Source organism: Crocodylus siamensis, chromosome 1 (genome assembly GCF_052110815.1).
Source record: "Crocodylus siamensis isolate JL-2025a chromosome 1, ASM5211081v1, whole genome shotgun sequence".
Taxonomy (NCBI): domain Eukaryota; kingdom Metazoa; phylum Chordata; order Crocodylia; family Crocodylidae; genus Crocodylus; species Crocodylus siamensis.
The window spans coordinates 212742022-212765722 of NC_143395.1; the positions used below are offsets into that span (position 1 = coordinate 212742022).

Here is a 23701-nt window from a genome sequence, read left to right on the forward strand (position 1 = left end):
CCCCCCCCCCGCCTTCTCTTTTGGAGGCTGAACAGGTTCAGGTCCCATAGCCTCTCCTCACAGGGCCTGCCCTGCTGCCCCCGATCATGTGAGTGGCCCTCCTCTGGACCCTCTCCATGCTGTCCACATCCCTCTTGAAGTGCGGCACCCAGAACTGGACGCAGTACTCCAACTGCGGCCTGACCGGTGCCGCATAGAGGGGGAGGATCACCTCTTTGGACCTGCTCAAGATGCATCTGTGGATGCATGACAAGGTGCGGTTGGCCTTCCTAACTGCCTCCCCACACTGCCGGCCCATGTTCATCTTGGCATCAATGATGAACCCAAGATCCTTTTCCGCCTCTGTGCTGACAAGAGGGGAGTTCCCTAACCTGTAGGTATGGTGCCAGTTGTTCCTCCCAAGGTGCATCACCTTGCACTTGTCCGTGTTGAAACCCACCCTATTCTCATCCGCCCACCCTTGTAACCTGTCTAGGTCTGATTGTAGCCTGTTGCATCCTTCCAGTGTACCCACATCCCCCCACATCCTAGTGTCATCAGCAAATTTGAACAGGGTGCTTTTTACCCCCTCGTCCAAATCGCCGATGAAGATGTTGAACAGTGCGGGCCCGAGGACCGAGCCCTGGGGGACCCCACTGCCCACGTCCTTCCAGGTTGAGAAGGACCCATCCACTACCACCCTCTGGGTGCGGCCCTCCAGCCAGTGGGCGACCCATTTGACTGTGTGAGTGTTGACGCCGCAGTCCTCCAGTTTCTTAATGAGAACGGGATGAGAGACAGTGTCAAAAGCCTTCTGGAAGTCCAGGAAGACTATATCCACTGCTACCCCTGCATCTAATGATCTGGTGATCTGATCGTAAAAGGCCACCAGGTTGGTCTGACAGGACCTGCCACTGATGAACCCGTGTTGGTTGCCCCTAAGCATGCAGTCCCCATCTTGCTGAGTAAGCATCTGTTTCTCTTGTTTGAAGCTGTACCAGGGCTGGAGTAATGCAGCCAGCTTGGGGTCAGGCCCCTACATTTCTGGAAGGATAGCCCCAGAGTCTTGGGACCTATGAAAGACTAAAGCAGGGATGGGCAAAATATGGCCTGTGGGCCAGATCCAACTCATGGAGGACTTGTCTGGCCTGCGGCAGGTCCCTCCTGGCTCAGGCCCCATCTGGCTTGTGATGCGTCACAGTGCCCCCAGGCATGCAGAAGGGCTGGGGAAGCTCTGCAGTTGGACTCTACTTCCTGGCAGCCCTGGTGCCAGCCCTGTGGAGATGGGCCAGGACCTGTACAGGCAGGGCCCGAGCGCCAGGCTGAGTGCACAGCCCCAGGCCTGGACTAGACCCCAGCCCACCTGGCATGGGGGGTCAGGGTCCACGCAATGCCTGCTCCAGACTACCCACCCCCGCCCTAATGAGTGGTGGTGGCTAGGCAGAAGCTGCTGCTGGGTGCAGGAAAAATGTAGGACATGGAGGTGGGCACAGCCACCTTTCCCTCTTCTGTTGGGTCTTTACTGCTGTGGCCACCTGGGGCCCACACCAGGGCTTTCTTCCCCACTGCCACCAGTGCTGCCTCCAGGCTTCCCTGCACCTAGCAGAGCGGTGGTGGAGAGGAGCCACAGGGCAGCCTCACTGTGGGCTACAGGTGGCTGCAGCAAGAAGCAATGGTGAGGGGGAGGCAGCTGTGCCCTCCCCCAGGTCCCACTTTTTTTCCCTGCACCCAGCAGCAGCTTCTGTCCAGCCACTGCTACTGTTCATCGTGGCCAGGGCAGGCAGGTCTAAAGCAAATGCTGCATGGAACCTGACCCCTGGGGCTGTCCGCTCAGCCTGCAGCTGGGCAGAAGCTGCTGCTGGGCACTGGGGAAAAAGCAGGACCTGGCTGTGGCAGTCTCCCTCTCATCACTGCCAGATCTTCTCACTGCGGCTGCTTGGAGCCTTCATCAGGGCTGCCCTGCAGCTCCTCCCTGCCAGGCACAGGGGTCCAAGGCAGCCTCTAGGCAGTGTTGGCAGTGGTGTGGAGAGCCCATGTTCAGGTTCCAGGCAGCCGCAGCGAGAAGGCCCCAGCAGCAGTGAGAGGAAGGTAGCCATGGTCCTTGCCAGGTCCCACTTTTTTCCAGTGCCCAGCAGCAGCTTCTGCCTGGCCACCACCACCAAAACCAGGCAGCAACTCCAGTCCCTCGTCAGCATAGAAGGGCAGCCCTGCTGAAGCTTCTGTGTGCCCATGTCAGCTCCCTGTCCACCCACAGTGCCATCTCATACAGGGGTTTGGGGAGCCGTTGCATGGAAGGAGGTATGGAGGTTTCTGATTTGGCCCAGTACATCTTCCCAAAACTCCTTATGTGGCCTGTGGGCCCAAATAATTGCCCACCCCTGGACTAAAGGATCACCTTTCCTGCCTCTGTTTAACATGAGGTTCACAAACATAGCTTCAGTGCTACGCAGCATCCTGCTGCACAGTTACTTAATATGAGGGGTCAGTTACAGGTATTGGTATCCACACATTGTATATGTTCTTGCATTGCCTCCATGATGAAAGAGCACAGAACTGTCTTCAGATAGGCTTAGAGAGCAAGTGGGAAAACTGCCCTTCCTCTGTAGAGTTCTGGAGCCTTCATCACGGGACTTCCCCAGCCTCCAAGACAGATCTATGATGTCTAACCAGAAGGACACATGCGTTAAAACCATGGTATTTTAGAGACTGCAGTTGTATTTGGAAGCTTGTCTAAGTCCGCAAACCATGTAGTTTGTACAATAAAAGCGATCACCTACAAAAACCCTTGCCTCTTGCATATTTCCTAGATCACCATGCCCAAATCCATCCAATGCTACTAATATACAGTTGTCTCCATCACTCAAATCAGTGATACAGGCAAGCTGACTTACCTAGCCACCCAGAACTATTACCAGGTCAGATTTTTTTTCTTTCAGTGTAGTTTTTATGGTAATATTATCAGTGCCTAAAACTTTGTGTCCTCTTTTTTTGGTTATTTGATTTTTTTTTTTTTTTTATTTATTTTTAAGCAGGATTTTGGCAGGATTGGAGCAGTTCCAAGTCTTTATAGATATCATTTTGGGGTGTGGAGAAGAGAGGAGAGGAGCTGTTTTTTCTAAAACTGACCATGAAAATATGGGGTCACTTCATACTTCTTTGGGGGGTTTTTCCTGGTTTATTTAATACAGTGGTTCTCAACTTTTTCAAGTTAAGGCCTCCTTTCTCCCCCACCCCTTCCCCCCCACCTTTGGAAAATGCCAGCTCTTAGTTTTCCTTCTTTTTTTGCCTACAGAAAAATAATGGAGCAGGTTTTTTGCAAAGAACTCAGAAACCCCACAGCTATGGATTTCTATTTGAAATTTCAGGGTTTATCTTGTGACTCATTATTGTAAATCTAAGGGTGTTAATATTGTACAGTATCCCCCAGCACCCTTGAAAGGATCTCAGGGCACCATGGTTGAGAATCACTGCTGTAAAGCTTCCAGTTTTCCAACTGTTTTCTTCAACAGGGCTGATCTATTTGCTGTTCAGCTCCTCTCTAGAACCCGTCACAAAAAATACCCTATAAATTCTCACAAGACCTTAGAATAGTGGTTGTCAACCTTGTTGGACTCGAGGCTCCCTTCATGAGATTCAAGGCAACCCTCAATAGATTCAAGCGACCACTCCATAACTTTTGTGAATTGAAGGGCACTGATTTCAAAACCAAATTTATTTATTACAGTGCTTACCCCCTTGCCAAGGGGCCTGGCAGTGGGGCTGTGAGATCATCCAGGCCTGAGCCTGCGTTTGTCGCAGGGGTGGGCAAAATGCAGCCTGGTGGCTGGATGCAACCCACCAGGCCATTCTATCCAGCCCACAGGGCCCCTAAAAATTTTAGAAAATTAGTATTAATCTGCCCTGGGCTGCCTGTCTTGTGGCCCTTCATGGCTTGCCGAAACTCAGTAAGCGGCCCTCTGCCAAAATAATTGCCCGCCCTGGTTTATCAGCTTATCTCCAGCATCCTGGTTGAGAATCACTGCCTTACAAGTAGTTTGGTAAGTATTATCTTCATATTAGGAAGCAGGGGTGGCAAACTGTGGTACACCTGCCACAAGTGGCACAGGCAACCTGCATGTGTGGTACACAGCAGATTGGGGAGGGGACAGGCAGTACAGCAGCAGATAGGACATGGAGCAGAAAGCAAGGCAGAGGAAGGAGATTGGAGTGGCACTTGGGGAGGGAATGAAGTTAATTTGTGGCCTGCCAAATAGGTTGGTCTCCACTCATTGGCAACATGTAGAGGATGCACACGGGTCCACATGCACCCCCTGAGCATGGCAGTACACCCTGTGCAAAAAGATGCTGCTGACACTGCTGTTTGCCACCAACACTGCCGGCGGCATCTGCGGGTGGTCGCTGATTGCTGCTGGCTGCTGTCAACGGTGCCTGCGGGTGGTCGCTGACCACTAGTCAGTGCTTGCCACCCTTCCCACTAACAGTGCTGCAGCTGTCTGCAGCAGCTCCCCACTTGCCTCTGCCACACTCTTTGCTGCCACCTGCAGGAGCTCGCTGTGCCCTGCCAGCCTCTGGGGGCATGCATATTTCATGTCTTCACTGTTATGGAGAACATGAGATGCAGAGAGGTGAAGTCATTTGGCCAAGAACACTTGTACTACAACAAATGCAACTCATGGAGAGCATCTACATGAGATGTATACTGCACAGTAGACTAATTAGCTGTGCAATAAATGTCTCATTGTCTACACGTGTACCTTTGTTAGGCTGGAGTAAACTAATTTACTCCGCAGCAGGATAATACTTGTAAATGCAAGTACTATTCTGCTGTGGAGTAAAAAATGCTGCAGCAGTGCATGTGTAGATGCTTCCCTTGCTGGCTGGGGCATGAGGGTGCTTCTGTACTGGGGCTGTGTGCCAGCTAGCCCCATGCTGAAGCTTCCTCTGCCCCAGCCAGCTTCTCCACAGCATGTGCAGATGGGGGATAGCAGCCCCAGGCTGACCCTTTGGGGCCTCCTGCCAGCCAGGGCTGCTCCAACCAAGCTCAATGTGATGCACTCCTGGGCACAATAAACAGCAAATAGCATACCCCAAAGCAATAAATTCCAGTGCAATAAACCCCGGAGTTTATTGCTTTGCATTAATTGCACTTACAGATATGCCCAAAGAGGAGCCATCTACACTGGACTTTTCCTGTGAAAGGCCCCATTTTTGCCTACATGAGAACAAGGCTCGTTTGGTAATATCTTTCACTGAAGCAATTATAATTAAATTGTATTGGTCTGATAAAAGATATTACCAAGCAAACCTTGTTTCTTGGATATTCTGTGGATCACCAGGGCTCCCACAACACTACAGGCCCATATTTTCACACCCAGTGAAATGCCACCAATAGAAACTAATGATAGAGCCTTCAAATAGACCTGACCCAGCTATTTTTACCTTTGTGCCATCTATTCCTGCAAGGAGACATACCACCAAGCATCCAACAGAAAGCTACTTTCTGTCATTACAGATGTGTTCAATTTACACCAATGATGTAGTGTTAAAAAGCTTCATATACTATTATGATTCTTTTGAGCTATCCAGTTTCACTGTGGTGCTTGTTTGAAGAGGCTTTGCCACTGCCATATTTTAGATTAATAAAATCATTGAAGTTTCAGTGTGTATCCACTTTAATTTTTTCAAGGTAAGAAAAAAAATATAGTATCCATATTAACATGGAAGGTCAGGGGAAGTGAGGAATACAAAATGTATACAAAATTTACCAAAAGTCTCATGAATCAGAATATTATTATAGTTACAGACTCCTGTGCCCAGTAACAACATACAGTACCATGACAATTGTACAAAAACAGTATATTGGCCAACACTGATTGTAGCTACTTTAGACTGTCACCTATTCTACTTCTGTAAATCTACAGTATAGTTCATTTGAGTTGAAATGATCACAACGTTAAAAAATATTTAGCACTTGATTCTCCTTTTATACTTCTCCATGGGCTTCGGTGCAGGTACTTCAGGCTTCCAACCAGTGGGACAGAACAATCAAGTCCTAGAAATGTTTTATCTGTGGAATAGTTTTAAATATAGGGTGCACATTTTTTAACACTGTATCACTCATATGAAGTGCTATGCCACTTTACAAGCCCACTGTAAACTGAAATTAAATACTTAATATAATAAAATATTTAAACACCATGACCCACATGCATAATTCTATCACACACAAAAGGAGCAAATGGAAGAGACATCTTAATATGTAGCATACAGCTGGGGCTAATTTCTGACATCAGTTACTCTCAAGTAACACCACTAACTTTTTCTGGGTTTATGCCACTATAACTAAAGGCTCAATTTGGCCCTTTGTTTACAAAAAAGGGCTGAAAGCACCCCTCCCCCTCCAGGGTGTCACACCCATTTTGTTAGTTCAGGATGTATGCTATTGGAGAACGAAAGACAGGTGAAAAACTGCATTAATCTTATGAAAAAAATGGTTCAGAGTGGTTTTAAGTCAGAACTTGAGGATTCACATGAGTAATGCTGCATAAATTCCACTGAAGCCAATTGTATCACAATTAGCAACAAGGAAAGCATGATTGGCACTGCATCTTATTTAACTGTTCAAATATGTTTTTTATTACTGGTCATAAAACAATGCAAGACAAACATATTTCTAGGGCTTTCTAGATTTCCTTTTGAAAAGAGGTCAAGTGCTCTCAATATCCTCTCAAGTGATATGCAGCCAGCCAGCCTTGGAGGTCTGGGACCTCCTTTGCACATATGGACCTGGATGTAGCTTTTCATGTGTGGAAGCTTGGGAGGGAGACAGAAATTACACCCTCTTGAAGAAACAAACCTGAATCCAATTTTGGCTACCCCTTATTGATCAAAACCTAAAGCTGTAACATGGGAATCAACTCTGATGTGTTGGCAAGTTTCCTAATACTGGAGCAGGGGAGTGTGTCTAAGGGAAAGATTGCAGGAACTCCCAGATATTTCTCCTGAAGCTAGACTTTCCTCAAAGGAAGTGCTTTTGCAGCCACAATGGTGAGAAGCAAGGTTATTTTTGGTGATACCTTTGTTGGACCAACTGCATAGTTGGGAGAGATGTTAAGCTTTCAGGCACAAAGTGCCCTTCTTCAGGTGAAGTAACAGTTGGTCCAATAAAAGATGTTACCAAAGAAAAACCACTGTCATGCTTTAAAAAAATCCTCCCCTATGTTAGTAAGGATGTTTAGCTTATTAAAAACTTTATAGGTTTTTTTTAATCTTTTATTTCTCAAGAAGGAGAATAAAACTACCTCCTGCTTGGTCTCACTGTCTGGAAACAATAGGCTTTTTCATACTCTGCACATAATTTTGTGAAATCAGTGTGTTCCTTAGCAATGTCCCCAAAGAGATTTCAAACCAGGAAGTATCAATACATGACAACAGCACTGTGGGGAGGGTATCTGGTCTGTTTAGTAAAAACATTATATGTTGTTAATGTACTAGTAAAAGGAACACAGAGCCAAATTCAACCCTGTTGTAAGCAGCTGCAGTTCTGCTGACCTTCCCAGAGGGCTGAATTAGGGCAGTATTTTAGTGCATTAGGTGCTCTTTGTGCAACACTTCTGGCATTTCTCAGTGTGCCTTGATGAATTGTAATCCCCAGTTTATGCTTTTCTGCCATAAAAATATGCCACCTTAGTGGCTTGTAGAGACCTCAACTCAACAATCAATCCTTAATCAGGAAATGACGTGCTTCATTTTAGGAATGCACTTAAAATCCATTACTTTATGCAGGGGTGGCCCACTTGTAGCACATGTACCAGAAGTGACACAGGCAGACTCTACCTGTGGCATACTGCAGACCAGGAGAGGACAGGCAGCACAGTGGCAGATAGGGCAAGGAGCAGAAAAGAGAGCAGCAGATTGGGTGGGGAGTACAGTGAAGGAAGCAGAAAGTAAAGTAGCAGATCAGGGGGGAGCATGGGTCTGGAAGCACAAAGCAGAGCATCTGATTGGGCAGGGGAAGGCAGTCAGGGAGGATGTGGGGCTAATTTGTGGCACACTTGTCAAAAGGTTGGCCCTGACTGACTCAGTGGGACTTGATAGGTAGGGACAGACATTCAAAAAGCCTGAGCCTGAATTGATTCAGTCTTTGCAGGTTAGTCTAACCTGGCTAGGCTAAATCAGTTTTGTAACCAAACAAGCACCCCAGACATGCAGGCACATGCCTGCAGTGGCTTAGGCTAGAAGCCTGAGGGTGCTAAAGCAGCCCTCCCTTCCCTTCTAGTGCTGAGCTGCGAGGGGTGTGGCCAGGCCCAGCAGGATGCTATGATTTTTAGGAAGGGTTCCCACCTCCTGAACAGCTCAGCAGGGTATGTTTATTACCCCTGACTCAGTGCTTATCACCCCATTAAGTAAACAGAGGGACATTACCAGCTATCTGTTGATTCTGCCTTTGTCCTGTGTGCCACAGCTTGGAAGGAGGAGGAATGCCTGCTTAGCAGAGTGAGGGAGCAGAAGCCAGGCAGATGCCTGCAGAGACTGTTGGAGAAGGGAGGAACCAGTCCTGCTGTGGAGCAGAGAGCCTTGCCCAGCCCAGAGAGCATGCCAGGATGCTGGGGGAGTCTTAAACCAGCAAGGGGTCTGGGACAGACATTGCATAAACCGGTTTGAGGCAAATCAGTTACGTCTGATAGTGAATTCAAGCAGGTTTATCTCAAACTGCTTTCAGCCATTCTCGAACTGGTTTATGTGCACTGAACATCTGTTCTGTTACAGGTTTAAACCATTTTCTGATCACTTAAACTGGGTTATGTGTAATGTCTGTCCCTAACCCAACAAGTGCTTAAAGACAAGCAACAGCTTAAATATTGTAGGATGGGCTTAAGCATGTGTTTCAATACTTTGCTGAACAACAATCAGAGACAGGTACAAGCTAGCAGTTTGCAGACAGGAGTTCTTCTGATATAAATCCTGGCTATGGCCTTGGATAAATCACAGACAGCCAAATTTTCAGGAGTGTTCACTTGGTTTTGGGGTCCCTAAACTGGGATACCTTGTCCTTAATTTTTAGAGGTCCTGAGCACCTGTAGCTTCTAGGGGGCACTCAAAACATGAGTCACACAACTTTAGAAAATACTTCTGAAACAAACATGGCCCTTTACTACTCTGCCTTAATGGTACCTGATTATGTTACAAGTCTACCTGCCTCTTGGGATAAAAGGGCTGCATGTGTTAATTATGTACTGTTTATACAGTTTCTGGAACATGGAAAGTGCTATAAAAATGTTAGATGTCGTCATTCTTGGAACTAATTATTGTTTATAGTATACACATGCTCCAGGGGTGAGGCAGAGAGGGGAGGAAGCACTTTAATTAGAGCGGCTCCAAGACCCACTCTAATTAAAGTACCTGGAGTGCCAAGTGTATCAGCATCCCTGCCCTGAAAAATGGCTCCAGGGGCGCTTTAACTAAAGCTCATTGAACACTGTCATTTTACAGCATGGGGACACTGATACATGTGATGCTGGAGTCTGTTGAAGCATGGTAATTACCATGTTCCAACAGACTCAATTAATTGACTAATTACAGCACATTGGAGCATCCTCCCTCCACATGTGTAGGCTTGCAAAGTTACAAGTGTGTTTTAATGGTATTGTATTTAAATGTTTAAATAGTAAATATTATTTCAACATTATAAAAATAGTGTTTAAGTGGTTAAACATTAAATTAGGTTTAAATGGTTAAACGTTAAATTATGTTTAGATGGTTACATATTAAAATGTATTGTCATTTGTAAAATTTCCAAATACCAAGAACTACTAGTACTGAGGTAGCTATATTGCTTAAACAACACAAGAAGATAAACTTTCTGGTAAAATCTGAACTCAGGATTATTTCTGAATGTCAATATTAAGTGGCAAGGCACTATTTATAATATTCTGTCTAATCCCTGTTAAAACCCAATGGCTGCACAAGGCCTTTTAGTACAAGAAATCCACATGGATATTCTCAATGGGAAAAACTAAAAACACTTGCATGTTAATTATGTAAAATTATTATTGCCTTCCCATTATATATACAGTACGTGATGTGAAAAATATAGCTGAACTTTGTGATGAAACTGTTGTCCAGGGGAATAAAGTGATCTGTAACCCAACTTCCTATTTTACCTTCTTATGATTAAACAGTCAAAAATCTGAGCTACCAGCTAAGGTGAATTTAATTTGGATGCTGCAAATCTGAAAAATAGGGTCAGATTCTGTGCCTTAGTTAAATGCAGGCTCCTGTCATTTGAAATTCTTCAGAATAACACTGTGTATAAAGTAGCGATTTTCACAGGCTCAAATCAGAGCAATCATCCCCTGTGCTAAGGTATAAATTGACTCTCTCAGGGGCCAGAAAGTAAGCTCCATAATGCCTTATAAAACACGAATTGTTTTCTTGCTTTCCTAGGAAATATCAGGCATGGGCCAATGATGATACCGGATTAGAAGGGCCAATTATTTGGTCCTTCAGGTAAATCCTGTATTCCTATGTATCACATAACAAATAAAAACAAACAAACCATGGCACAAAAATATCTATTGCCCACTGAACAGTAAGTAAATACTACTCTAAAGCTCGGGTGTATGTGTATACTTTGAAGAATCCAGGTATTTTCAAATGTTCTTGACCAAAACACTGCCATTAGCCACTCTGAATACTCTGTCTCAAAATAACTGTAACAGTACTGGGTCCTATCTAGTGGTTTCTTCTATTCTTCTGTTTTAGTGCTCTTATCAAATATTCCCTTCATCAATGCTTTGCAGCTGAAGTCTTTGGCTAATTTGAGCCCTGCCACCACGCCGCGTACCCACATTGCTGCCTGGTACCGTCTTCACAGGGAACAAAGATCCTGGTAAAGCATCTTCCCCGAACAGGCTGATTTTCACATCAGCTTCAATAGCTTTGGCTAAGCTAGATGCATAACTCTCCAGAGATTTATGGACCTCAGCTCTTACATGAAGAACAGGATTCTTTGCAGCCTCTAAAGGGAAAACAAAGATAGTGACACCACAGTATATGATGGAAGTCATTCAGTGCCACAACCATGCCAATGTCCAAGGGCAAGTACTGCCTTTTAGTACTATAAAGATCATAGCTTCTACAAATGACCACAGTTACTACTAATATGATAAAACTCAGATCACTAGTATCCAAGTGGTTCACAAATGGCTTAGCTCTTGGTAGGTTGCTGAATTAAATACGAGTCAAGCAGCTGTTTACTTGCTGAAGCTATTACTTCAAAAGGGCTGTTTCTCCACTCAGCTGAAGCTCATCAGCAGGTTGTGTAGGGGTACCCTTCAAAATAGGAGCCTCATCAAACAACTGGAGCACCTCAGCAGTCCTGTGTACCTGTTCATTGTTTATTACCCTGAGCTGGTTAGCAAACCCTCATCTTCACAAGAGGAGAGAGGGTATTAGTCATGTTATTCTGCAGTCAGGCAGAAGGCAGGGCTAGTGGCACTTTGGAGACTAACTTGTTTAAAGAGGCATAAACTTTTAAGGTAAAAACCTACTTCAGCAGGTAAGGAACCAAAGCCTGTGTTGTATCTAGGTTCTACGGTAGTATCTTATGCTGCCACAGCACCTTTTATCCAAGGACCTCAAAGTGCTCCATGAACATTACATTTCATACACCCTTGCATCAGGCAGTGAAATCCCCATGTGGGAACTAAGGCTTTATGAAGCAAAACACGCTTACATTAACATCAGTGGGACTACCTGCATGCTTAAAATTAAGCAGATGTTCACTGCTACACAGAATCAGGATCACAGAAGAGTTTATTGAATTGATTGTGTACCCATTAAAGTGAGTGGCAAAACATATGCTTATAATATTGGCTGCAGAATTAGGCCCTATAAAAAAAACACATGTCCACAGCAAGGAATAAATAGCAGAGCCAGGAAAAGAACTATTAAGTACTGACAAGTAGTCCTCTTGTTTTAACCACTGGTTTGCCACCTAAGGGCAATGTCAGGAGGTATAGCCTTCAGGAGCTGAAACACTAGCTGCTGGTAAGCAGCAGTTTATAGGCTGCCTGACTGGCAGGCTGGAGGTCAGCTGCAATGGATGATGAGCAGGGAACCTGGCCTCTGATAAAAAAAAAAAATCCAAAATTTTCTGATTAAAAAAAAAAAACAACTCTCCAAGATTAAAATGAAATGCCATTACACACACACATGCACACACAAGAAAATGTGGATTTTGGAAGGAGGGTTTTTTAATCAGAAAATATGGGGGGGGGTTTAAATCAGGGAAAACCAGGATCCCTGATGATGAGTAAAGGAGGATGGAGCCACAAAGAGAGTTAAAACCTCTAGGAGCAGAGTGTAAAGGGAAGAGGGGGGAGTTTGTGGTGCTGATTGAGAAGCATGGAGCCTGGGTTGTCCTTTCAGGGCACTGGCTATGGATGGGTGGGGGGGAGCATTTGCTTGGGATGGTTTGGGCAGTGATGATCCTGCCTCAGGCAGGGGGTTGGACTGGGTAACCTCCAGAGGTCTCTTCCAGCCCTGCTATTCTATGATTCTGTAATGATTCTATGAAGAGAGAATGTAGTAGAGATGGTCTCCTATTAGACTTCTGTATTTTTATGCATTACAGCACGCATGTAGAGAAGATTCTCAGATATTAATGCTAATAATAATACTAACCAAATGTAATTCAAAAAGTGGTATTTGTGAAGTATTACCCTTGCTTTCTTCAGATTTAATAAATTTGGTAATTTACAATCAGCCTCTTATTAGCCCAAATTAGGCTAACTGACAATCTACACAAATTAAACTTTAGCTGTCAAAAAAGTTCTGTGCTCTGTGAAGAGGCAGCTGGGTTTCAAAATGTGTGCTCTCACACAACTCATTCCCAGAAATATGCTTTGCACCCCTGCAGCTAAACTGCTGTGTCATGAGCACCTTTGCAGCTACGTAAGAATTAAGTACAGCTCTCAAGAGCTCCATATTGCCCTTTAGGCATAGTGGTAGCTAGACCAAACTAGACATTTGTTAGAAATTGCAAGCAATGTTTACTGGGATGGGAATAGCACTTCCCTGCTGCTCACAGACCAACCAGTAGTATCTAAACAGGAATGGGCGGAGAGATGCAGTCTGGATGGGAAAACAAATCTATTTGGGTTGCTGATGTAACCACTGTGAAGCCACAGATGCAGCACTGGGGAAAATGAGTGAATCTGCAATAAAGGATGGAGTAACCACAGGCCATTCAAAAAGGCTCTGGAGGCCTTGGGGGAAATCGTGGAGCATATAAGCACTTGCTGCAAAGCAGTTGGCAGCAGTACCTTCTGTGTACTGTGGTTTAGCATACCTTCAGAGGTGCACAGGATCAACCAAGTGCGCAGCTTGGGTGGTTCTCATCACAGCCAAAACCTCCTATGCTTACCTTTGATTTGTTCCACTTCGTCTTCAAATGTCACAGAACTCCTCCGCCGAGGAGGATAAATGCAGTGCGGGTGATGAACTCCATCTGAGCTGTAGTCTTCAAGCAGCATCACATCTGTACCTGCAAGGTCAGAGTTTTTTAAACAAAATTTACTTGCTTGCAAGCAAATGCTTGGAAACCATAACTCCCAAGAAGACCTACCTAAAATTAAAGAATGACAAAAACTTTTTTGTAGGCTTTAACCCTCACTTTGAAAGATACCTTAGCTCTGCAATTTCAGCATCACTCTGTTTTCAATGGCAGAGACCATCTAGATTGAATTAAATAGAAACAAATACGGATACTTGGGGAATTTAGAGGACCATTTGCAGCTGGGTATTCAAATCCTTAGGAGATTTCTTAGAGTGCACCTATCCTGCTTCTGTGGCACTCCCAAAAGCACTGCTGAGAAGGCTGGTCCTACCCATCTGCTCTTGCATCACCACTCCAAACCTGGAAATGAGGCTGTGAGGCTTCCCTAAGAGTATCTCCTGCCCTAAGGGCACCTCTCTATCTGGTGTGCTTAAAAGTCCTCAGGGTGGCTTAATTTCTGGGTTTTGTACATACAGAGCTGGAATGGGCAGGCAGGGCTTGCTTTTCAGTGATATTCTCAGGGGACCTGCAAAGCAATATTGATAACCCAGGGTGCCAGGAAGAGAAGGGTTTTCCTATCATCCTTATCACCTACTGCCATTCCAAACTCGAATAAGGTTCCATTCAGGGAAAATCCCACTTTGACAGCTTTCTGCTCTCAGTGTGTGAGTCACAGGCTGGAAGAGAACAATGCAGTTCATCAGCTAGTAGAGTGTCTTCTGCTGCCTGTATTGCTCCAATGGATTGTAAGTGGGGATTTTAGATGCTCCCCCTCCCCGCTCAGCTGGGAGTGAAAACTACTGCCAGAAAAATCCTGGCAGAGTCCCATGTGCATTTCCTGGTTATTTGAGCTAGACAGAGAGCTTCTGCCCTGTACAACAGCCTCTAGAACAGAATGGCCAGATGAAACCTCTTACAAACACTTTGCTTGCTCAGCTCCTTGTAGGGACAAGAAAGGTCACTGAAGAGTACTAGAAAGAGAACAGAGTGATAGGACGTGCTTTTAAGGGAAAGAAATTAGTCTACTGGACTAAGCACAGCATAGACACAGTAAGCTCCACATAAAAGGAGAGGAGCAGCTAAGGCTGTTCTGCTGTGAGTACCACAGAGAAATGCTAAATGTTACTGTTCTCCTACCTGAAGACATTGCTATATAAATGCAGGCTACCCCACAGAATTCTGCAAAAGTGCAGGCAAACTTCTGTATCAGAAAGGAAAACAAGAGTGTTACCTGACTCCTGGGAGCAGCTGAAACCAGTGTCACCCGTGCTGCTGCTGTTTCCTAATGGCCGTCCACCAGCCATGAGGGCTGTGAGATGGGGAGAGAGTCCCAGGTCTACAAGACAGTGTTAGCACTACTAAGTTGTGCAGATCGACTATAGCCATTGCATCATCAAACAACATCCACATCCTAGTACCAATTCCACCTGCTAGCTTTCCCACTTGTCCTTCTCCCAATGGCCATGTCATAAGACAGGCCCTGTTGCCAATCCTTCAGAAACCCAAGTCATCAGATACCAAATCATTCTGGATTATTTCTACAGGGCAAGTACTTGCCTGCTCTCAGCACTTTGCAAATGTAAGCATGTTATTGGGAGACTGGGCTGAGCCAACAAACTCAAACATTTAGCACTGCAAAAATTGCCAGGTATTCTTCAGCCACAGAAGCTTCATGGAACTATAAAAGATCCTCATGAAAACGAGGCGCTCAGTTGCGTGGCTCAGTATCTCTGAGCTAGCCAGAAACCAGGCCTTTTACAACCTGTTCTGGGAAGGAGGATATTCTGGGTTCTTATCTAGGTGTTGTCTTTGGATCCAGTTCTGGGGCTTTCTTTTTTTCTATCAACCTTTGGCTGGTAAATGTAGGATAAATTTGAAGCTGTCTCTTCCCCGCAAATAATACTTCCTATCCTTCCAGGGTCTTACTCTCAGAATTTCCTGGCTGAAGCAAATTCCATGCCCTTTCCTCAGTGTTCTTGGTTCTCCTTTCCTGTTTGGGTTCTCTTCTTCCAGTGTTGACCTGGGCACACAGCTCTCCCACCAAAGACTATGGGAGAGGCCCAATTCCTAGAAGTTTCGGAGGGTTCAGAATAATACCAATGACTTCATTATTCTACAAGATAACTAATATCTGAGGAACAGCAGAGGCAATGGAACTGTATATCTGCAAACTAAGGAAATCAACTGTACTGGAACAGTTTGATTTCATTTATAAGATTCCCTTCACAACCACAAAGTTTAGAAACTATTAGAAAAAAATGGCCCCTGGAAGATGTGAATTTTTCAACTCTTGTACCTGTTTTAATATACTACATAACATTTGATCTTCAGGAAGGGAAATATTATTGCAGCTCAGAGGGAGGTATAAGCTCTTCTGGCCAGAGAATTTGCAAGTTGGATATTTAATATTGCAAAGTTCTTAGGCTTGACCCAAAGCCCGCTGAAATGAATGGAAAGATTCCCACTGATGTCAGTGGATTTAGGGACAGACACATTAAGAAGAGGAAGAATGTTTTCGCTATTTCTAAACAGACTGCAAGTTTTGAGCAGTTACTTACCATCTACAAACCCATTTTCCCTCCCTGTTACACCAGTACAAACATGACTGCTTGCCAGCAAAGATGCATCTTGGCCTCTCAGGCCTTCCAGCATATAAAATATCTTTAAAAAGAGTTAGAAATAGGGACTAGTCTTGGGAGGCTAAAGGGCTTTCTCTAAGACCTGAACATAAAAGGACTTTGTGGAAGAATGAATTATTTCATTATTTAGCACCCACAAGACAACACTTGCACCCCATATAGCTTAACAATCCAAAAGGCAGACATAAAGATGGTGGGATAGGCCTGGATATCTCCAGAGGGTAGTAAAAATGTAGTTGCTTTTAAACATAAACTCATTGCATGTGGGTCTTGTGGGAGGATTTTAAAGGGATAGTTATTATATTTAAACTCTCAGTTCTGTCTGCAGGAATTGTACCTTGGTGTTTTACAAGGATCCCCTGAAATTACAATAACCAAAAGAAATTAAAGAGTGTTTTTCATTTTGTTAACTATAAACATTCATTTCTAGTAAACTTCACTCTTTCCCCAGTATAATCAGTCTTCTTGGTGTGGTTCTTTCACACAGTAGGTGGTATTTCTCTCCTCAAAAACACCCATTTTAACTTTAGAAAACATTTAGATTTCAGGGACAAATCAAGTCTGGAAAAGTTTAGCCCATGAGGTAAAAGTCTGGGGAAGTCATAATGAACTGGCTGCATAATCTTACAATGGAAAATCTGGGGCAGCGTTCACTAGAACTAAAGAAAGGGACAACCTCAAATTTCTACTGAGCTTCAGTTGCTGAAAATATTTACGCTTTGCTCCTTAAAAATATCCTAGGCTTGATTCTCCACTCTGTTACACTTGTTTTGCACTTGTTATATTCAATGTCGTTCCACTGAAGTTAAAGGGTTTTCACCAGCATAAAATCAGGGAGATGTAGTAGAAAATCAGTTCTAGTGAATACACTGCTGATACTGTTTAACTTGAATAATCTGAAATAGGGTGTGTGTGTCCATGTGTGTGTGGGGGGTAGAAATGAGGGAAGGAAATTATTTTTTACTAGGCCCACAATTGTATCTCCTCTGGCATAGAAAATGTTGCTCTATGAAGAGAGGGGAGTGAGGAGCAAGGGAGATTACCCCAAACTTCCTTCAACTCAGTGATGTAATCTGAACAAAAATCTATTGAAACACCCCCATACACACACAGCAAAGAAACCTCTAGGCCAGGGATTCTCAACCAGGGTGCCTCAAGATCCTTTGAAGGGTGGTACACACCATTAGCACTATTAGCTTTACAAACATGATTCACAAGATAAACCCAGAAATTTCAAACAGAAATCCATAGTTGTGGCTTTTCTGAGTTCTTTGCAACAGAAAACCTGTTGTATTATTTTTCTGTAATCTAAAAAGAGTGAACATGAAATGCTGGTATTTTCCAAGAGGTACCTCAAGTCTATCCAGTGGTCCCTTGAGTCTAAAAAGGGTTGAGAGCCACTGCTCTAAGTCATGTTTACCCAATCTATGAAAGATGTATAGTAAGTGCAGATCCTAAGCATCATTATTTTTTCATTGGAAGAGTATTTCTTTTTATCACTCTGTTTGTTACCTGTGATCCTATTGGAAATGCTGAATAACCTGGTTGTCCTATTACGTTGAACAAATGACTCCCGGTAATACCGATCACCAAAGCACATTCCTAAGAGTTCCTTGCGCACAGTTTTGTTCCACAGTCCATAGATCAGCGGATGGCAAATGGCACTTGAAAATGACAGCCACGTTGCTAATGTCTCCAAAGCAGGGGAAATGCTGTTTTTACCCCAAAGTGCCTCTGATGTGATTACAACCATATAAGGCCCCCAAGTGATCACAAAAGCACCAATCACAACCAAAATAGTGATGAAAGCTTTGCACTGATTGGCTGAGTAGACAACCCCTTGGAAAGCATTCCTTCGACTGCCTGAAGAGGAGGTCGAGGTGCTAGAGTTCTTTCTCCCATTCCTCTGTGCATCCTCCTCTACAATGACCACGCTGCCACAGTGAATTTTGCGTGCCTTCACCCGAGCCACGCGAAATATGAATCCGTAGCAGATCATCATCACCAGGAAGGGCAACAGAGCACACCAGATCTGCCAAAAGGCAGTGTAGCCTGCCTCTTTATGCCACGCAGCTACACACATCCATTTGAACTGGTCAAATTCCAAGGAAGACCAGCCAAAGAGGGGAGGGAGGCAGCCAATGAGGGAATGTAGCCACACGTACACCAGGGCTACCACCGCTCTGTTTCCTGTGAGCTTCATTGGATAAACCATCGGGTACAGGACAGCATAGTACCTGAGAAACATAAAAAGAAGCAGAAGCTTTCTTAAAAGGTATAACAGTTCACTGGCTAAGTCCAATTAACAAGAAATTAAGATTTCCCCTTTCCTCATACCCCAGAGAAACTCCTTTCCTCCCAAATCTCAAACTGAATCCAAGGGACACTGTTAAAAATGCTCCCTATTTTTACAATGGTTACTTTCCATCAGAAATTCAAAATCAAGAAATGTCTCCATTAAAACTGCACATGCAGCCATCACTGCCGTTTTCCTGCCACTGATTCAACGATGCAATCCTGGGATAACCGTTCAGATGTACTTTGCGATATCCTGGGATAAACTGTTAGTACTTTTTATCCTGTGAGCATTTTTAGGACTTATAAGAGACAACAGGCGTGGACAAATGAACAATTGCACGATATGAGCGACTGCACTTTGTCCCAGGATAAAACGGTTTATTTACTCCAGGACAAATGAGACTTCTGTTTGTAGCCAACGTGGACTGAATTGCTATGTGCCACAAGACAGCAGCTTACCGATCAATAGCAATGAGGCCCAGGGTAAGCATACTGGCCGAGCTGATCAGCATGTAGAGCAGGGCAGAAAAGTTGCACCACACCACTCCAAAGATCCATTCCCGCCTGATGGAACTGGTGACGACAAAAGGCAGCACCAGTATGGAGAGGAGGAGGTTGGACAGCGTCAGGCTGAACACAAACTTGTTGCTTAGTGTTAGGAGGTAAGACTTCCTGTAGAGGGTCACGACAATCACCAGGTTGCCCAAACAGATGAAGATAGCAATGACGATAATCGCCACTGACTCTGTCACTCTGACGGCCCCATCTTCCTGGGTTGTGAGGTTCCTCAGGCCTTTCCCATGGCTGAGGGAAGAGTTGGGGCTCATTGTCAGAGAACACAGGAGTAGAGCAGCCAGTACATGCTGAGCAACTGGAAAAAGAAGAAAAATCACTCTACAACATTCATTCAAGCTCCGTCAGAATTCCTAAGTCTCTGCATCTTTATACAAAGATCTCAGGGCCCTTTTCTAGCTATCAATCAAAATTCACAGTGCCCAGAAGCTGATAACCACTTCAGATGGGTGAAAAGAGGGGGAAAGACTTGCCCTAGGTCATATACAGCCAGTGAAAGTCAGAGCCAAGCAGAGAAGTCATATGTACAAGTGAATGATGGACAAGGGGACATTTTGCAGCATTTTATTTAATATTTTCCTTTTTTTTAATTTCAAAACTGACCAGCCATTCAATAAGCCCTGCCCTCCCCAACCCTTTATTTCAACTCAAAAGCAGTTACGTAAAGAAAAAGCATTTTAAATTGGTTTCTAATAGTCTTAGCATATACAAGAGACAAGTTTTCTTGTTGTGTACTCAATAAGCCAGTAGCTAGTCATACAGAGCTGACTCATTTCTAGTTTCTGAGTTAACATTAAAAGCAGCTAAAAATGCAGCTGATAGTTTCCTCCCATGTCTCTTGTCCATGTAATCAATCTCAAGAACTGAGAAAAGAATGGTGTTTTATTGCTAGTGGTTGAAGGAGACTGTCCTCTGGTTGACTGTCAAAAGGAATAGGTATGTGCAAGGGATAGGTCTTGTAGTAACATCTGGCCCACATTATAAAAATATTTGACAGAACTTTGATCTAAGAGATATCAGTGTTTGTCACATCTCTCAGCCGAATGACATCATATTCTCTCCAGGCCCCAGAAACATTGCTCTTGGATCCCCAGTAAGCTACCACAGCCTTGCACTGTTTGCTGTATTCCTAACTGCTTACTAACTTTTGATTCCAATGGACTGTACAATTTCCTCTGTGAGCCTCAGACATCGTCTTCCCACTCCCTGCTGCCTCAACAGGCTGCTGATATCCTTTTTATCTTCTTAAGAAGCACCACTGCTTAGCTATCTGGCCATTGTATCAATGCAAGACAACCTCATCAACTCTGCCTGGGGCAGGCCAAAATGGCCATCCACACCAGGACGATATTTAACAGGGAAGAGAAAGTGCTTTGACTGCGGGGCCTATTTCCCTTCCCTCCATTTATCAGGTCTCTGGAGAGAGGTCATTTGGGAAGCACCCACTGGCTTCTTGAACTCCTACATGAGAGACTGGACTCCACTTAAGGTTCCCTACTCAGTATCCCCTTCTGGATCCTTGCTTTTGACCTTATACCTTCAGTCCTCATCCAGTTTTGTTCATCTTTTGTCCTCCATAATCAGTTGAGCCCTCTTGTTTTTCCTGGTCTGTTGAAAGATCTTTTTGTGTTGGGACAGACCGTCCTTTTGGCAGAGGAAGTACACAGGGACCACACAACCCACAACCTCAGCACTGCTTTTCTCCTTCCACAGCATCATAAAGAGAACCAGAGGAAGCCACCAGGCAGCCATCTCACTGTTCTGTCAGTGAAGTCTTACACTCTCACAGATGTACACATATGCACACATACACACACTGCATCTAAACAGTCACACACACATGCACACACACACACACACACACCAACAAAACAAAGCATGAATTACAAAAAAATTAGATTCCAATGGATATGAAACTGGTGCTAAAACTGTCTGGGGAGCAGTAACACACAGCAGGTGTCCTGACTCTGAAAGTGACCCTGCTCCATACCTAATAGGTTAACAATATCCAAAAAATACTCTGCATTTATGAGTTTGTTAAAGGAACAGAAACACTAATCACCTAAAAATCTATTTTTTAAACAAATGTCTTCTGTGTGCTACTAAGTAAAACTTTAATGAATTAAAATCAGAAGATCTTTTAAAAATCTTTGGCTTTTCACTCCTAAAGCTGTTTGTTTCCTTTTTACCTTTCATTTGTTGCAGACTGTGGTCATTTTGGATCAGATCTCTGCCATTATAATGGCTCCTTGGTGCTTTTAGCAGCTGGCACAAATTAAAGCAGCTTTCAGATGGGGCTAATTTATGCCAGAGTCCAGGAGTGCTCAAAGAAGTCCAATTGTGGTTTAAAATCAACTTTTCCTACTTCTGCCTCAGCTATGCAGAGGACTCTTCTGTCACAGCCAGGTTTTTTGCCCTTTCATTTTCATTTGCAGTCATACTTGCTTCCAGGTGCTGACAGAATGCTGCTATGTTTAAGCTGCTCCACCAGAAAAGGATGCTTACAGCCCAACAAAAATCATTTTCAGCAGTATTAAAAGCCATGAAACATTATCATTATGTGACTTCTAAGCTGTTTCTGTAAAAGCAATAAAAGCACTGCTTTGTTTGGAACTAAACGATTTTGAAAGCATCTTTTGCATTTAACAAGAGCAACCCACAAATGGAAATAAAAAATAATGCTAAAGAACAGAGGGGATGTACATTTTAATTTTTAAAAACTTTAAAAAAATGGTGTTAATATCAATAAGGTAAAGAAAATGCATTTGGAATACTCACAGATCACAACCCCATGTGGCGGATCACTACCCCATGTGGACACGTGCCCTGTAGATACCTAAAAGAATCTGCAACACATGGCCAGAGCCTTCCTGCATCTCTTAAGCATCCACAAGCGTGGTCTGAAAACTTGACCTTTAACGAACAGAGAACAGATAGTGTCAGACAAGTCAGCTAGGCGATGACTGGAGCCCTGGGAGACAGCAGTGGGAAGCTAATTGCACTAAAGTGACTATTATGCCAGCACTCGATATTCCCACTGGCACTACTACACTGATGGTAACTGGCACAGTAGGCTAAGATGCAAACCTGAGAACAAACCTAGTCAATGGTGTCTGTGCAGCATCAGTTATCAATTGTGTGTGTGTCTGCAAGCTCTGTGTGCCTTGAGGTGGTGGCCAAATGCGGGGTATCACACTACACTCCTCCACTCCAGAGAGATCCTATGGAACAGGCAGTGTAGCACAATGCAAGAGACACAGGGCTTTACTGCTCTTTTGCTTGTCTCTCCTAGCACTGCCCCTCTTGTCTTTTGTATGCTAGTTTCTCTCTCCTTGGACTCTGCTTTCTGCGTGTCTTTACACAGCATCTGATGAAGTGAGCTTGGGTTCACAAAAGCTTGTGCTCTGTGTGTGCATGCACATATGTGTACAGATGTATGTGTAGAGACGTATGTATATGCGTAGAGATGTGTGTGTGTTGGGGGGGTGTACCTGTAGAGACATGTATGTAAAGGGGTGTAAGGGTAGGGTAGCCATGAAGGGGTGTGTGTATGGGCAGAGACCTGTTCATAGAGGTGTGTAAAGGTAGGGTAGGTGTTCGTGTGTATGGGCAGAGCTGTGTCAGGTCAGATGTGTGTACAGGTAGATGTGCATGTGCAGGGTGTGTGTAGACAGATGTGCATGTATGTGTAGGGGCAAGGCGTATGTGTGTGCACGCACATGTGTGTGTGCAGAGGCACGTGTGTGCAGGGTCAGATGCATGTGCTGCAGATGTGTGCAGCTGTCGGCAGCGGGGCAGACGCGCATTTCCCTCCCCGGCCGGAGGCAGCCCGCCCCAGGGACGCCTTTCTCGGCAGCTCCAGACCGGCGGGCGTGAGCCGGAGCCGGAGCCGCGGGCAGCTGGGCCGGGAGCGGAGCGGGGAGCCGGGCGGGGGCAGCCGCCGCGGGGCTGGGGCGGTGCCGGGGGAGCCCCCCGACCTGCCCTCCTCCCCCCGGGGCGCACTCACCGCCGCGCCGCCGCCTGCCCCCGCCGCGCGGGCCGCGCTGTCGGGTTACCGCGCCCCGGCCCCCCGCAGCCGCCGAGACAGGCCCCGAGCAGCGGCCCGAGCCGCCGCCGCCGCCGCCTCCTCCTCCTCCCCTCCCCCTCCATCCCCCTCCCCAGCCGCCGCCTCCCCTTGCCCGCTCCCGCCCTCGGCCCGCTCCTGCTCCCTCTCCATCCGCTCCCAGCTCCTTTCTTCCCCGGCTTCTCCGCTCGTCCGCACCTCCAGGCAGCTCTTCTCATCTCCCCATCCCCCCGGTCCCTTACCCTTACCCCTCCCCGCAGCACCCCTCATCTCCACAGCTTCCCCTGGAAGTCAGTCAAGAAGACCAAAACCTGTCGGAAGTGTGTGGAGGGCCGGCCAGGTGCCTGCCCCTGGGTGCGTGTCTGAAGGCGCGTGGCAGTAGCACAGCGATTCGCAGCCGGGCAGGACCTCTGCAGGAGGCAAGGGCTTCTTTCAGTGGCATTTTTTATTGGACCCGCTGCCGAGTTGGGACAGCGCTGGTGTGTGTGCACGCATGGACTGGCCTGGAAAAGGATCCTTTCAAGGGTGCCACACCAGTGGTTCTCCACATTTATAGACTCAAGGCACCCCTCCAGCTGGGTCTCTTTT

The 23701-nt window shown here is 45.4% G+C and overlaps 1 protein-coding gene across 3 annotated transcripts; it reads right to left on the bottom strand.

Annotated features, from left to right (window-relative positions):
• Positions 1-5633: 5633 nt before the first annotated feature.
• On the bottom strand, positions 5634-23484 carry GPR161 (G protein-coupled receptor 161). 3 transcript variants are annotated; one of them, XM_090056127.1, is made up of 7 exons: positions 23425-23484; positions 21829-21963; positions 18937-19348; positions 17692-18416; positions 14772-14876; positions 13409-13528; positions 5634-10999 (listed from the first exon to the last, which is right to left on the bottom strand). In XM_090056127.1, the coding sequence occupies exons 3-7, from the start codon at positions 19302-19304 to the stop codon at positions 10752-10754; spliced, it is 1566 nt and encodes a 521-aa protein (XP_089912253.1). In that variant the 5' UTR covers positions 19305-19348; positions 21829-21963; positions 23425-23484; the 3' UTR covers positions 5634-10751. The 3 variants fall into 3 exon arrangements, with proteins under 3 accessions (XP_089912253.1, XP_089912246.1, XP_089912237.1); XM_090056120.1 differs by having other exon boundaries at positions 23362-23457; XM_090056111.1 differs by lacking the exon at positions 23425-23484 and adding an exon at positions 23057-23179.
• Between the last annotated feature and the right edge of the window lie 217 nt (positions 23485-23701).